General features: G+C 42.9%; 1 protein-coding gene across 1 annotated transcript in view; it reads right to left on the reverse strand.

Moving 5' to 3' along the window:
- Nucleotides 1–16079, reverse strand: part of LOC310916844 (myosin-4-like) — a gene marked incomplete at its 3' end in the record, with an annotated part of 29147 nt that continues 13068 nt past the window's right edge. Inside the window, exons 20-40 of the mRNA XM_083874713.1 lie at nucleotides 15831–15967; nucleotides 14272–14527; nucleotides 13449–13691; nucleotides 12615–12791; nucleotides 11859–12004; nucleotides 11682–11772; nucleotides 10459–10848; nucleotides 10244–10370; nucleotides 9712–9830; nucleotides 8955–9151; nucleotides 8174–8357; nucleotides 7357–7522; nucleotides 6447–6571; nucleotides 4204–4512; nucleotides 3910–4113; nucleotides 3670–3795; nucleotides 2395–2565; nucleotides 1146–1250; nucleotides 971–1066; nucleotides 436–570; nucleotides 1–24 (exon numbers count right to left, since the gene is read on the reverse strand). Of these exons, the coding sequence (XP_083730839.1) occupies nucleotides 1–24; nucleotides 436–570; nucleotides 971–1066; nucleotides 1146–1250; nucleotides 2395–2565; nucleotides 3670–3795; nucleotides 3910–4113; nucleotides 4204–4512; nucleotides 6447–6571; nucleotides 7357–7522; nucleotides 8174–8357; nucleotides 8955–9151; nucleotides 9712–9830; nucleotides 10244–10370; nucleotides 10459–10848; nucleotides 11682–11772; nucleotides 11859–12004; nucleotides 12615–12791; nucleotides 13449–13691; nucleotides 14272–14527; nucleotides 15831–15967 (3528 nt within the window). The remainder of the gene's footprint in view (nucleotides 25–435; nucleotides 571–970; nucleotides 1067–1145; nucleotides 1251–2394; nucleotides 2566–3669; nucleotides 3796–3909; nucleotides 4114–4203; nucleotides 4513–6446; nucleotides 6572–7356; nucleotides 7523–8173; nucleotides 8358–8954; nucleotides 9152–9711; nucleotides 9831–10243; nucleotides 10371–10458; nucleotides 10849–11681; nucleotides 11773–11858; nucleotides 12005–12614; nucleotides 12792–13448; nucleotides 13692–14271; nucleotides 14528–15830; nucleotides 15968–16079) is intronic.

The raw sequence follows: 16079 nt of genomic DNA on the forward strand, positions 1-16079 counted from the left end.
TTACTTGAAGAAGGTAATGGATATCTGCTGGATGCACAGAAGTCTTTATCAGGAGGGAGCCTGCTGCAGCTCGGTTCAGGAACCTCATTTCTCTGATTTCTAAATACAGAAAAAGGAAGATAATGTAGGGAGTATTGGAGTAACTGAGTTATTTGTGGTCTTGTTTCAGGTCTATGGCTATTGCAATTGTTCTGCCATTTTATAATGAAAAAGTAATATCTCCCAATTGTGCTGAAAGACTTGGATTCTTAGAGCTGGTTGTAGTTGGTCTGACTCCTGTGAGGCACCAAAAGGACTTCTAAAATGCCCCGTGACAATTCCTTATGAGGACACTCCAGTGAAAGAGTGGGAGGAATGCAGCAGTGGCTGTTTGGGCAGTGACCTTTGTGACACCACCTGCACAGGGAGGGTCGCTCTCTGCAGTCTCCAGCTCACCTGGCCTTCCATGTCCCGGCTTTTGGCTCTCAGCTTGTTCACCTGCCCCTCAGCAATGTCAGCTCGTTCCTTTGCCTCCTCCAGCTCGTGCTGGGCCTTGCGGCACCGCGAGAGGTTGATGTTTGCCTGCTCCTCCTGAAAGTCAGACAGCATTGGCACAAATGGCATTGTCACCACGGACACTTGTGGCCTTGCCACAGTGACATCACCTGTGCTGGCCTCACAGGTAGAGCCCTGCATTGCCAGTACTCTGTGTGTTTGTATCTAGTACCATCCACAGTATGACCACTCATAGGCAGAACAACTACCCCACTCATTTCCAGGTGGGAAAATTTGCTTATGTGGCTCTAAAAGTGCACCAGTTCCAGGATAACTACAGCTATGCCCGGTCTGTTGTGAGCCATAGTAAAGAATATTCAAAGGCAGTGGCCTTAGCTGCCCTGTCAAGCTCAGTATTCAATTATTTTAATGATCTAGGGAGCCCACCTTTCAGAAATCTCCACCCAGGCCCCACTGAAAAGAGTCCTCCACTCACAGCTTCCTCAGCCTGTTTCTTGTATGCTTTCACTTTTAACTGCAGCTTGTCCACCAGGTCCTGGAGCCGAAGAATATTTTTCTTATCTTCTTCAGACTGTAGGAAGTGAAAATCGAGTGAGCCTTGGCAGATGAACTGAGGTGATCCGTGTAGGAGGGCAGAGGATTTGCAGTACCTGGTAAGTGAGCTCCTTCAGCCTCCGTTCGTACTTGCGAGCTCCCTTCAGGGATTCTATTCCTCGTTTCTGCTCAGAATGAAGCTCATTTTCTAGCTCATTAATCTGAAACACAGAATCACGGCCAAGATGGCAAGAATGGCTGCTGCTCCTGCTGCAGGACTAAGGCTGCAGAGAAAGTGGCAGAGCAGGGCAGTGTCCTCCAGTTGCTTCTTGGGTCTAGACTGGCTCGAAAATGCTCACCATGTTATGTTGGTGATGACACAGTGTGTGAATCCACAGCTGTTTATAAAAGGAACTTAGCTGTGCATACCTAGAGCATTTGTAGTCAAAATTAGGCTTAAATCTGTCAGAGAAGAGGAAATTGAAACAGGAATGGGAGGGTTCTATGAATGTCCACCTGGTAAATGGGAAAAATCTGTCTCATTTTTTATCTATCCTTTATTATTTTTGGGAGTGGCAGTGGCAAATACTGTTTAGGGACAGCATGGAAACCTGGCTGCTGTCTATTCCCTTTCCACTTGTCCAGCTTCCAGAGGCTGGAGATGTAACATGGCACATCTGTGCCTGTGCCCCTCTGTAAACCTGCTGATTTCTACTCCCTTTTTGAACCTTTTACCAGCTGCCTCTACAGCCTTCCATGGCAGCAGGTTTCCAGAATTTCACTGCCCTCTCTGTAAAGTATTTCTTTTTATTTATTTTAAATGTAGAGATGGGCTGGTCTCTCCAAATGGCAGAGTCCTAGTCTTGTTTGTCAATAAAGCTTTATCTTGCAGATCCTTCTTGAGTTGTAGAGACCAGAACTGCATGTGGTATACTTAATATAGTGGTAAGAATGTGTTGCCATACAGCTTTAACTTGTTCTCAGTGCCTTTTCTAATGAAGCCCAAATTTTTTTTTTCTGTTTTAGATTTTCACTTCTATTGCACTTTCAAGAGCTTCTGAAGTCTGTCCATTACCAGTTCCAATTTCATCCCCAAGCAAACATGACGTAAATTATTTTTCCCTAGACAAAATTACCATCCATGTCTCCCTGCTGTCCATCTGCTCCCATTTTTGCCCACTCAGTTTTTTTGAGGTCACTCTCAAGTTCATCACCCACAGTGCAATGTTTGGCTACTCAGCACAGCTCTCATCAAACCTGCTGGGAATACCTGGGGCTTTCCCTGTTTTCACCCTCCCAAGAGGTTCCAGCAACCAAGGGCCCAGTCAGAAAATTCACCTCAATCTACCCAAGTCTTCACCATACCCTGGCCTCCAGCTTCTGGAGCTGCTTCTTCCCTCCCTTCAGTGCCAGCTGCTCAGCCTCATCCAGACGGTGCTGCAGGTCCTTCACAGTCTGTTCCAGGTTCTTCTTCATCCTCTCCAGGTGGGCACTGGTGTCCTGCTCCTTCTTCAGCTCTTCTGCCATCATGGCTGCCTGGTTGTGGTGCACAGTTATGTTACAAATTTATGTTACCCCCATCTCAGCAGTTCTGGGGGGCTGGTGTTACACCCAGCTTCACACTGGGGAGGGACTCTGCACATTCTCAGTGCTAAGGCTCTGTCATATAAACAAGATCACTGTCTCAAAGTCTGTATTTCTAAAACTGCTTCACCTCAGAGAATAGACAGGGTTGATATAAAGAAAAAAAAAATAATCAAGGCGTGCAAATGGCTCAGTACCAAAGTCCTGGTTTTTAATTCAGTCAAAATTGAATTATCTTGAAGTATTACCAGCTAGCACTCTGCATCTCTGGGCTTCCTCGTGACTTTGAGTATCTACCTATTTGGTGTTGAAATTTGCCAGAGTCAGACTTCTAAGCAGATTTTGCCAGCGAGATGACCCTGATTACCTCAAACTGCACTGAAAAGCTTATGCCTGCTGAGATCCTCAGAAGCTGGGATTGAGAGCTGTCACCAACGTGGCAGAGCAGAGAGGTCAGGGATCCTGCAGCCCTGCTGCTGGTGGGCAGTCAGGACCAAACACTGGTGCACCAGGACTTGATGCAATGGTGTCGCCATCTTCTGTTTAATTTTCCTGTGCCTTTCCTAGATGGTCCTGGGTATTGTTACTTCTGATAATGTGGAATCTGAAGTCTCATTTAAATGAAACGTTTATATTCTCTCTTTTTCTTTCTTGCATGTCTAGCATTTGTATAGAATTGTGTATGATTTTAACCTCTGCTTTTCTGTGCTGTGTCTAGACAGGCCTTTGCTTCAAAGTACTCTTTTTCTATTACATTTTTGTCACCATCTGTTCTATTACATTTACTCTGGAAGCAAAAGTGAATGGTCATGGAGAAGGGGAGAGAGAATGCCTCTTCAATATACACAGCCAGCAGGACATGAGGACCCTTTCTGAAGGGGTCTTCTGTGACAAGTAATAGGGCAATGGCTGCATGAGGCCCATGCAGGAGGGACTGTGTGTCACAGATATTTTCTGTTGAAGGACTGGTTCTCCTCCATCTGATTGCTGCCTTTCTAAAGTGTAAAAGTCACTGTGGAAGTACAAAATGGGAGGGAGGCAAGCAAAAGGACTCACATCTGTGATTGCTTTCTTTGCTTTCTCCTCTGCATTTCTGGCTTCCTGAATGCTGTCCTCAACTTCAGTCTGTAAATGAGTTATGTCCACTTCCAGTCTCTTCTTGGTGTTGAGGAGGCTTGTGTTCTGTTGGGGCAGCCAGCAGACAGGTCATTCCCACCCTGTTTGTGCCACTCCCACCCCATTTATGCCACTCCCACAGGTCTGTAGTAACCTCCTGTGCCAGGAAATGCCAAATACCTGTGAGTGGAGCAGCTGGGCTCTCTCACTGGCATCTGTCAGCTCCTGCTCAGAAACCCTGCGGGCTCGCTCAGTCTGCTCCATGGCAGCTCTCATCTCCTCCATTTCTGTTGTCATCAGGCTGTTCCTACGCTCTACTATAGCCAGCTGCTCCTTCAGGTCATCATTCTCTCTCAGAGCATCATCTAAGTGGAGCTGGGAATCCTTAAAAGGGTGAAAGCAGCTTTTGTGAGGCCCAGAAGCAAGCAGAGGGAATGGCAAAGACCTACGGGACAGTAGCTTTGTGGTCCCTACCTTGAGCTGCCCTTGCACAGCTTTGAGGTGCTTCTGTGTCTCTGCTACCTGGCAGTTGGCATGGCTCAGCTGTATTTCCATGTCGTTCAGATCTCCTTCCATCTTCTTCTTCAGCCTCAAAGCATCATTTCTGCTTCTGACCTCAGCATCCAGCATGGTTTGCATAGACTCTAACACTCTCTGGTGATTCCTCTTCAGCTGCTGAATTTCCTCATCTTTCTCTGCAGTCCTTCTGTCAACATCTGACTTCACCTGGTTCAGCTCCAGCTGAACACGTAAGATCTTCCCCTCTTCATGCTCTAAGGAGCCCTGTCAGGGGTGAAATATTATGATTTGTCTCTGTAGTGTCCATTGCTGGGAAAATACCTGTGCAGAAATGTGACCCTTTGCAGCTGGGAGGAGAGGTGTATTTGCCTTATCTTTAGAGAAGACCAAGCACTGAAAAAGCTGACTGGTATTCCATACTCACTGTAGCCCAGTTGGATATCAAATGGTAATTTAGGAATAATATTCTTTAGGAAAATGCCTCAGATACCTCAAGGTCTGGGCACTGAAGGCTGTGGTGACGCTGGAGAGACAAACAGATCATGTGGAAATATAAAATAGGACAGCCAAGCCTCCTACTCAGAGGCAGCTTGCCTTCTCTTGCATCTCCATGCTGATTTCTGCTTTGTCCCACCCCAGTGACTGGGTGGGCAAGTTGCCCTTTCACACAATCTTTCCCTCTGGTACTCATTTTGCTCCCCCTGGTGTCATCAAGCTTCAGTTGTAGTAGCAGTGAAAAGCCTGAAGCTGGGTCTTCACACCCAGTGGACAGAAATAAGCACATGCAGAGCATAAAAAAAACAGTTAATCTCTTTTAAGAATGTATTTTCCAGAGATTCCTGGTTCTCCTTTTGGATTCCAAAATGAGCCTGTGGTGACTAATTCAGGATTAGACTGACATAAATTAGATGCATAAATTAGAGTAGATGGATTGCATGACCACAATAACTCTTGCTCCTACTGCCCACACATTTAGTGAGATCTAGAGATGTGCCAGTTGTTTTACATTTCTTTTTCTACCTAAGAGGAGTTAAAGAGAAAATAAAATGTTCTTAGTGTAGGACAACAAAAAGACAAAAGGTCTGTCAAAAGTCAATACAAGGGAAATCCTGACTGCATATAGGGATAGAAATGTTTTACCCTGAGAATGATGTTGCACTGGAAAAGGTTATCCAGCAATACTCTGAAATCTCCATCCTTGAAAATTATAAAAACCAATTAGACAAAGCTTTGAGCAACCTAATGTATGTTCAGAATTCCTTCTTTAACCAAGAAGTTGACTAAAGACTTCTAGGGATCCTGTACAAGCTAAGTTAATTTTGTGTCTCTGTGCTTGAGGTATGCTCTAGGTATATCATGGGCAGTTCATGAAGTGTTCACAAAGATATTTTGTGGAGAATCAGATGTGGTTATACAGAAGTGATAAAACCTTTTCTAAGAGGCAGTCAGGGAAGATACAGAACAGAATGCAGAACCCAGAACAGAGAGAACTGAAGGAGCTACAATCTGGCATGGCAAAAAAAAAAAAAGAAGTAAGATTTAAAGTAACAGAGAGCTGAGGGGTAGCCAAAGAGAGTAAAGAAGACAGAAATCATGGAACTGTGGGGCCCAGTATGCAGCCTGTGCCAGCAGTGCATGACAGGGTACCAGTGTAGTCTGAGATTCAGCAGATCCCCAGCAACCTCTTCATGTTCATCAGAACCTGTGTCCTGTGAGCTGGCTCTTCTTTGAACATGTTACAGACTCCTGTTCATTCAAAGTGGTGGAACTGATGAAACATTGCCTCAATTATCTTCAGCATTCAGCTTGCTTTGACCAGGAGGTGACATTGAGAAAACTTTTAGGAATGGATTTGACCCTCTCTAGAAACATCTTTTCTTAATTTGACTAGAAAACAGAACTCTCAGAGTTTTGAAATGGTAGTGACTTTTCTTCAGCCTTTCCTGGGAGCAAATTCAAAGAGATGGTGCAAAATGAGCTCAATTTTAGACTGAGACTGAGAGGGTTTTGTGCATGATAACACAGCAAGGAATTCCATAACAGTATGGCAGGGGAGAAGTCCCTGTGCTTTTCGGTCTGTCTGTGCTGTCTTACTGCACTTTTGGAATAGTTACAGGATAAGCAGGAATATAAAATATATACCCAAATTTTCCATTCTTGATTTCTCTAAAAGCAAGCCCCTGATTGAGGACACTTGCCTCTGCTTCTTCTAATGCTGCTTGTAGGTCACACTTTTCTTGCTCAATTTGCTTCTTTGCTTTTTCCAGCCCATGATGTGCTTTTCCAGACTCAGCAATCTGTTCAGTCAGATCAGAAATTTCCTCTGCAACCAAAAAACACATACTCAGCTCCTCTCAGACAGCGTGATCAGTGGCATCTGCAATTGCTCTTTGGCAATGGGAGTGACAAAAGAAACTCTGGTGTAATGAGATGTAACAGTGAGAAGAAATAATACATCTTTTCTTGTGTGCAATCTTTATTTCTGATAACCTGCACATCCCAGTTCAGTGTGCAATTCGAAAAAGAGAGGGACCAACTGGAGCGAGCTCAGAAAATAATGTCAACTTCCTCTGGGTAGTGAAATTACATCTCCAGAGGCAGTCAGGTTTGATTGATTTCTTTGTGCTTAGATAATCCCCAGTGATCATTCAGTTCACAAAAAGGATCAGAGTTGTATTTCCTTTCTACAATTAGTTTGCTTATTAAATGCCAATCCATTGTGCCACAGCTGCACAATCCTCCAGTAATCAGGAGACAGACAACAGCCCTCCAGATTTTTTCTAGTGGCAATGACTGAAGCAATCTGAAAAACCTGAGTATCATCATAATTTCTGTCTATTCAGTTAACTTGGTCCTTATCCATGTGTAGGGGGGGATAATGATGGTTTGAAGAAGTGAGAACATCCTGAGGAAGCAGGATGCTGTAGAGATGCGAGTGTGTGCTTGCAGGTGACTTTACAATCAGCTGAACAGGACAGAAAGTCACCATCTTTGTCGGAAAATCGTAAAGAACAAAGCCCTGGGAAGAGGCAAAGCTCTGGTAGTCCAGAAATATAGAAGCATCTGAGAGCTCACAGTGAATCTAAGCTGACAGACACATGGACTCACGCTGGAGGTTCTTGTTCTCTCTTCTGACAGTCTCAGCCTGGTCGAGCATTTCCTCATAGGCGTTCTTCATCCGGAAGATCTCAGTGCTGAGGGAGCGAGACTCCTTTTGGGCAGCCTCCAGCTCAGTCTGGCTCTCCTGGTACTTTTGCTTCCATTCAGCCAGGATCTGGAGTGACAGGAGAAGAATGACCCATTCTGAATCACTCCACCTCTGCATCTTTATGTGACAAGAACCCAAGAGGCTTGGCCTATCTTAACAGTCTTTTGCTTTGGACTGTTCTCTGCCTGTAACGATCACCTCCCTGTGGTGCATACTCTGGTTGTTTTGGTGGGATCTGCTTAAATTTGCCTCTTTGACCAACACTAGTACATGCCCCAAGCTGTCAGGAAGGAGTTTGGTTTGACACCAGCCCAAATAATGTGGTTGGTCTGAATAAGGATGTGTGAGTCTTGATAGTGTTGGAGGAGCCAGTGATCCTGGACTAAGCCCACCAAGAAGGTCATTCTCTACCAATTCTCTCCTCAGTTCTTGTTAGCTTGCACGTGAATACGCAGTCTGTTTGACCAGTCTCCCTTGTGAAGACATTATGCTTTTTAAAATTATCAAAAAGCTGCTTTATTATTTGCTGTGGTCACCTGGGGTTACTTACACAGTGACTTTACTGTGTGTCCCACTATGGGATCTTTACTATAACTTTGCTTTGGGTAAAATGTGATTTATTTTACTGTGAGTGCAGAACTTCCATAATTTCAGAATTTTTCTTGTCCTATCAAATATATTATGACGTTTAGATCTGGCATGGTCTTTTGAACAAACCTTGTCAAAATTCCTCTGCTTTTTATCGAATGCTGCACAGACTGCATGTGACCTCTCCACATCAACCATGAGGTCATCCACTTCTCCCTGAAGCTTCTGCTTTGTCTTCTCCAGTGAGGCACACTTTGCATTGACAGCCTCAATCTGCTCCTCTGATTCCTGTAGGCGCTGGGCCAGCTTCTTCCTGCAGAATGGGACATTCAGCACTGAGAAGAAGAAAATTCTGGCCTTCTCAGAAAATGGACATGAAAGGAGCTTGGAATGGGGAATATGGGCAGGGAGAGCAATATATAATGCTGTGCTGTCAGGAGCTTGGGGTGGCACAGCACTCTGAAGCGCGTACATAGACTGGGAGAGTATGCACCCAAGTATGAACTGTACCAGTGTGGAGAGGGACCAAAAATAGGCTTTCACTACTGACAGTGTGCTCTTTCAACTGCTATGATTAACTCAAAGCACTGGAATTCTCCTTTATGTAGACACCCCTAAACCTCCACCCCTACTTCTCTTTGAAATATCTATTCACAGAATTCACAGAATGACTAGGTTGGAAGAGATGTTCAAGATCAGAGTCCAACCCGTGCCCTAACGCCTCAGCTAAACCACTGAATGCCACATCCAGCCTTTTTTTAAACACATTCACTCCCCTTTTCACTTCCAATACATTAAAAAGCACACTGCTCTGCATATTAGCACTACAAACACATTGTGGTTTCCTTCAGTTCTTCACTCAGTATGCTTAAACATCCTTCTGCTTGCTCCAAGCCATCCCTCCACGTACTTGGCCTCCTCGAGCTCCTCCGTGCGCTGAATCGCGTCCGTCTCGTATTTGGTTCTCCACTGGGCCACTTCACTGTTGGCCTTGGACAGGGCTCGCTGCAGCTCCCCCTTGGCCTCCTGCTCCTCTTCATATTGTTCCCGGAGCAAGTCACAGTCGTGGCGAGCCGACTGCAGGGCATGGGCCAGGGCATTCTTGGCCTTGGGAGTTAAAATTAAATGAGTTGTCAGAACACGAGTAATTTGTGACTGGATATTTTCCCTGTGGCCTGATAAAATATTCATCTCTCCCTGTGCATGTGCTGCAGTTGCTAGAGGAACAGAAGGAGCAAAATTAATTATTTTAGGGATTCTGTGTTTCAGGCTTGATGATGTTAAACAGGGTCAGGTGCTTGCCTGTCTTGTCTGGGATAACACCTCTCAAACACATCTGCACCAGGTGTTTCAGGCAGAGGCAAAATAAATTTACTGATAGACAAGGTGCAAGAACTCCTGCTCTGTTTCCTTTTTTTGGCTGCTTTGCCTATGGGCACAATGCTGCTTTCCTTCACTTCTCTCATGTTTTTAATCTTCAGAATGCATGATCAGAAGGGCTTAAACTGTCTTGATTATTAAACTTTTTAATGTCTCCTCTCTGTGTTGTATTCCAAGGCAAAGTGCAAAATATTCACTCTTCTGATTTCTCTGAGGAGAAATTTCATTTAATTTTTTGGCACATTGATTTATTTTAAAATTTGTTGTTCCAAATGAAAGCAAGTCACCTTATTTTCTTCCTCTAGTTGTCTCTTCAGCTCTTCAGTCTGCTGAGTGAAAGTATGTTTGCCCCGAGTTAACTGAGAAATCAAGGACTCCTTCTCCTCCAGTTGCCGAGTAAGTTCACCTAATGAGAAAAAGTTGATTTTTTTAGACAAAGATACAAGACATAAAACAAATGAATGTGAGCAGCTAGTTATGTGGAAAGAGATTACAAGATATAAAGTGGTAAACTGAAGGGAGAGTAATCATTGTATTCCCACCAATAGGAAAAGCTGTTGAAGAGAAACGCTGTGCTGGCATCAAAGAAAAGAAGATGAACTGACCACAAACTCACATGTTCATTTTGACTGACAGTACTCCTTCTGGTTTGGTTGTGTTTCCTTGGGTAGCTTTCTATGACTGCCACCAGAAGGAGATTATACATTCTGAGTTTTGTTCAGACCACCAAGTGATGAATAAGTTACAAAACACATGGGCATTCAGGCAGCATATTTAAGTTCCTGACACTGGAATATTACATTGCATCAAAGCACATACCATTCTCAGTCTGTAGGCGTGTTTTCTGTGTGTTCAGCTCATTAATTAACCGCACATGTTCATCATCTTTGGCTCTGACTTCGCTGAACTGATCTTCAAGAGCTCGGCACATTTTTTCCAGATTGCTCTGCCAAGAGACAGAAAACATACCCTCAGTTCATCCAGTTGTTTAGAAGAACAACACTAATGATAAACACTTCTTCCTGTGCAACAACCTTGGCTTTGGAGACAGACTCTACATTGCTGGCCAAGTCATCAATCTCCATCTTCAGCTCACTCTTCTCCTTCTCCAGCTTCTGCTTCACGCGTTGCAGGTTGTCGATCTGCTCCCCCAGCTCAGCCGTGCTGTCCGCGTGCTTCTTGCGCAGCGCGGCAGCCGTGGCCTCGTGCTGCAGCGTGGCCTCTTCCAGGTCACGGCGCATCTTCTGGAATTCTGCCTCACGCTTCTTGTTCATCTCAACCTGAGCTGCTGTGGCCCCTCCTGCTTCTTCCAGGCGCTCGCTGATCTCCTCCAGCTCCCTGGACAGGTCGACTCTCTGCTTCTCAGACTTGGCACGAATTGCGCGTTCGGCCTCAATTTCCTCCTCCAGCTCCTCTATCCGAGCCTATAAGAGTTGATTGGTTAAAAAAAGACTTTTGAATGGACAGATTTAACATTATCTCTAAGGAATAAAGAGCAAATATTCACATCCATTAATACAAGCATAGAAAAAGAAGCACCACTAGAAATTTCACTGTGTCCTAGGACAGGTAATACTCAGTTTTGGAGCAACAGTAAAGGTAAAATCTGCTCAGAATGGATTTGTTATTTTGAATTTTTCATTTATTATTATTTATTAAATTTTATCAAAATATTTACTATTTTAAATAATTTTAAAAATACATAACTTAAATGTGATGACATTTTAATTAAAATATTATATTTCTGTAAGAAATAGAGGGGGTGTTACTGGAAAATGTAGAGGAATGTGAATTTCTTAGAAATTTCCTAGAAGTCCAGCCAGAACAAAGCAGTGTCCTTTCTCCATCAGCAAACAAGATGGAAGGAGTTTGGATATGAACAATCTCTGGGATAATAGCAATGAAGAGAGCTGTCTCCCTGTTTCTGCATTTAGGAGGTGATCTTTGTTCTGATCATGGCATATTAAGTCACATTCTGTTGTTTTCTAAGAAAAGTGATTCTCAGTGGCTGCACATCTGTGGCATTTTCAAAGCCTGCCACAATGTTCACATAAGAGATTTCCTACATAGTCATGTAAGATTAGAGGTCAGAGTTTCTGTAAATGCCCTGAGATGGGAGCACTACCCAGAGTCCCATATTAATGGTTTTATTAATGTGGGGGAAAGTATTTTTGTAGAATGGTCTAAGAATAAATACCTATTAATTCTAAGAAATTTGTGCTTGCCACTAACATTATTAATAACTCATAGACTTTACCTGAATCTCCTTAATTTTCTTTTGCAGCTGAGAACTTTGAGCCTGCTCATCTTCAATTTTAGTTTGCAACTGGCTAATTTCAAAATCCTTTCTGTTAAAGAACAAGAGGGCAAATTCAATATAGTTAAGATAAAACATGAATTTCAGAATTCAGAGGATAAGAAGTTAGGGTAATACTTTTTTAGCCTTTCATCCATTTGTTGCTTATCATTCTCCAGATCCATGATGGAATCCTGAGACATTTTCAGATCACCCTCCAGTTTTCTTTTTGCTCTCTCAAGGTCCATTCGCAGCTTCTTCTCTTGTTCCAGAGATCCTTCAAGCTAAAGCACATAAAACATACTTTGAAATACATAAATTATGCTTTGCAAGTAATGATTCTTGATTTAAAAATCTGAGTTGGAAATTGATGAATAGAGAAAATAAACAGGACATCTCCATGTGTGCTGCACTCTCACTTTGAGACCAGAACTGTGTGGTGATTTAGTTTCAGACATTGAGCTGTCCACAGCTTGGCTGTGCACATTTAAAATGCCAGTTTTTGAAAAAAACTCATGAAATTAAATTTTTCCAGTAGCTGCAGTTCCTAGCATATAGACAGCTAAATACACACAAATTTCCACTATTTGTAACTTCCTGGAGTATGTGAATACACAAATGACTCTGCAGCAACCTTCAGTCACAGGTCTCCTGCTTCAGCTAATGGGTTAAATCAGATTACAAAAGTCTACAGTGCTGAAATACTCCATGACAAGCATGAAATATGTGCTGGATTTCACAATTTCCTGTCAATTAGCAGCAGTTTATTGGCTGAAATTATTAGAGCTGACTTAGCTACTTTAGGTGTTGCTCATACTCCAAACTACAGGTTTCTAGTCTACTGTAATCTGTCACAGTGTATATGTTATACACATCCCAAAAACTTTTACTTACATCATCCACTTGCTGCTCCAGTTTGGTCTTGGCTTTGGTGAGGGTGCTGACTTTGTCCTCCTCAACTTGCAAGTCATCCAGTGTCTGCTGGTGGGCTTCCTGGAGGGCCTTTTTCTCCTTGGTGAGTTTAGAAATGTTTTCATCCAGAGCTGCCATCTCCTCGGTGAGATTCTTCACCTGTCAGACATCCAGCATCCATCCTGTGAGGGGATGTCTTGAGAAATGGAAGGCTGAGAAACACAGTGGCTGCATCCTTGCAAAACCTTGCATGGATTCAGCCAAAATGCTCTCTTCAGAATGTTTATATTGATTGCAATGAGGGCAGCAGCATATATCGTGCCTGAGAGTCTCACCTCTCTGGTCCTGCAGTGGCAGGAATTCTTGCTTTAGTTGTTTTTGATCCCCACCCCATCCTACTAAATTTCATAGTAAAATGTGTTAGATGTTCACTTGCCTCTGAAAGTTTTTCCCATTGGGATTTACAAAAGCCCTCTTGCTCTTGCTCAATGAATGCCTTTCCTGCATATATTTGCTATGAAAACAGCTGTAATTTCTCAGCAAGTCAGGTTCTTTTGAAAGATATGATCAAGTGCTAAGCATTGTCAAAAAATATGTTAAGTTTTCCCTAAAAGTGAAGCAAACCATGATAACATGACAAAGAACCTTAACAGAAAGATCAGCTGATTGATTAAGTGAAAATACCTCTCTCCCATGCATTGGACACATCTCATTTCTATTCATAGAACTTAAAAGTGGCTACATTTTTCCACAGAATTGACAAAGCTGTATGGGAGCACTGTCTGGGGAAGAATAATTCCCTGATTCCTCTGTCACCTTATTCTCTGTTGCATGCTTCTCCTTTTCCACTTTGGCCAGAGTCATTTCAAGATCATCAATATCTTTCTTCAGCTCTGAGCACTCATCTTCAAGTTTCCTCTTCTTTGCTGTCAGTTCAGCATTTGTCTCCTCTTCATCCTCCAGTCTTTCATTTAGTTCTTTAATTTTAGCTTCTAGCTGGATTTTACTTTTAATGAGTCCTTCGCATCTCTCTTCAGCATCAGCTAGATTTTCACTCTCCTACCAGAACACATTGAAGGCACATTATATTTATCATAAAAATGACAAAAGACAATTAAGACCCTTGGTGAGTGAAACAATACATGGTTTTTTAAAACTAAACTGATTTGAAATCACGTGGCAACAAGTAACAAGTCCACTTGACCGTGTAATATTTTATTACCTTTTAGAACCTGACAGGTGCAATTTCAATCTCTGTTCAGCAATATTCCAGAGAAAAGGAGTTTCCACAGTCTCAGTTCTGCCTCTGACAGAAAAGCACCCTTACCCTGGCTCCATATTATGTGGCAGCCTATATTTCATCCAGAATCCGACACCACTGTGAGGAGCACATTATATACACTGTGGAATGTCTGATTCTTCCGCTGATGATAGCGTTGGAACTTCCTGTATCCTTACTGGTGTAAATGTTTGGTGTGTGCTTTGCACCTTGCTTAGGTGTAAGGGACAAGACCAGACACAAAGCAGGGGAGGCTTTGTCCCCTTTACATGCCTGTTTGTAGAGAAAAATGGAAAAGAGGAAGAAAAGAGCAGCAGAGTAAGAGGAAGTGGGGTGAATCTGAAAATGGAGGCTACTCACAGACTGAACCTGGAGCTGCAGGTCATTTTTCTCTTGCAAGAGGGTCACCATTTTCTCCTCCAGCTCCTTTCGCTTTGCCTCAGACTTCACAAGCTCCTCCTTGGTTTTCTCAAACTCTTCCTTCATGTTGGCCATTTCCTTCTCAGACTCTGCACTCTTCAGCAAGGGCTTGATCTTGAAGAACAGCTTCATCCATGGCCAGTGTTTGACATTCATGAATGAACGAACATTGTACTGGATGATATAAATAGATTCTCTGAAAACACATGAAACCAGTTTATGAGGGTGGTGAGACTTGAGCTGGAAACATATTCTGTCTATTTGCCACACAGCATCAGCATTTACCCCAAGAACTTTTCCATGAGACTTTTTTCCTTCATCCCCTTTGCTTTTATTAAAGAGTCATTTCGAGGCCCTTACTGCAGAATGTCTGGTTCAGTAACCTGAATAATATCTGTGGTCTGAAAATATGAGGAAGAAATGCTGCAAAACAGACAGGCTTGTCTGGCGTATTGACTGGGAATCTCTGAGACTTTCCTCAGTCTCAAGGAAAATACAAGGGCTCAGGTAAATATCACAACTGATATTGTTGAAGTACTGCTGCTAAGATTAAAAATCTGGAAGTTACTGTCAATTGTGGAAACAGCAGTTTGATGCTTTCTGGATCACTCAAAATCGCAAATACCATAGCAGAAATTTTTAAGACAGAATCTGAAAAGAATAAGGAAATATTTTCATGGAATTGAATGCAAAAGGATATTGTTACTGCCCATAGTTCAAAGGGAGATTAGACAATTCTTTGCAGAGAAATCCAGGCAGAGTTATTGAATTCTTAGAAACTATGCCTGACTCAGGAAATACCTGGGCTAAATATATGCTGCAGAGTGTTACAAATAAAAACAATTGTTTGGCAGAGTGTCCTGTACATTTATGCAAGCCTTGCTCCCCCTGAAACTTTCCCTTGTCAGCAACATTCAAGAAAGTTTGCTTGTCTTGTCCAGTGCTGTCACTCCTGAACTCTAAATTGTGCATGATTCATCCCATCTCAAAAGGGGTGAGTGAAAAGCTGAAGGGGTTGTGGAATAGCTGAAAGTATGGAGCACTTCTCTGTACAAGCTAGGATTGTTCATCTTAGATAATGAAGCCAAGAATGGAAATTAAAGAAAGGGAAAGAAGAGAGTATGTCATTCCTTACAAAATCAATGTGATCCAATTAAATGATGAGACAACATGTTGAAAACAAACAAACCCTAGTCCTTGTTCAGCTGGCTGTCTCAGTCACAGGCTTCTTTAAAGGCTGAAAATAGTAAGTGCATTCCTGGAGAAAAGGTCCCTTGTTAAATACTAAGTCTCATGGTCCACCTGCATGGTCCCATTGAGAAACAGCTGCTGCCAGAATTATTGAGAATGTCAGGAGGAAGCTGGTTGTTTGTGCTTGCTCTGTTCCGCAATAATTTCTAAGGTTCTTTCCCAGGGACAGCTTTTTGCCTGAGACAATATATTACACTGATGGACCTTTGGTCTGACACAGTACAATTGCTGGTATTTTCTTACATTACCTCCTTTCATTCATCTTTTTAAATTCTGTTCTCATGAGGTATCCTCTGCACATGGCTTGTGTACGAGTGATGACACTCACGAGCTTCTCATCTCTCATCTCTTCTAGGAGTCCCAGGAGACCTGCCTTGAAGAACACCTAGAACATAAAGAAGGGTCAAACAGCTTGAGGCTTAGGCAGATACATGGCCATTGACAGCTGATGTGGGGTAGTACAAGGTCGTTTAAGAAAAATGCCTGCAGGGGAAAGG

Source organism: Zosterops lateralis, assembly GCF_965231275.1.
Source record: "Zosterops lateralis genome assembly, chromosome: 18".
In the NCBI taxonomy this organism is placed as follows: Eukaryota; Metazoa; Chordata; class Aves; order Passeriformes; family Zosteropidae; genus Zosterops; species Zosterops lateralis.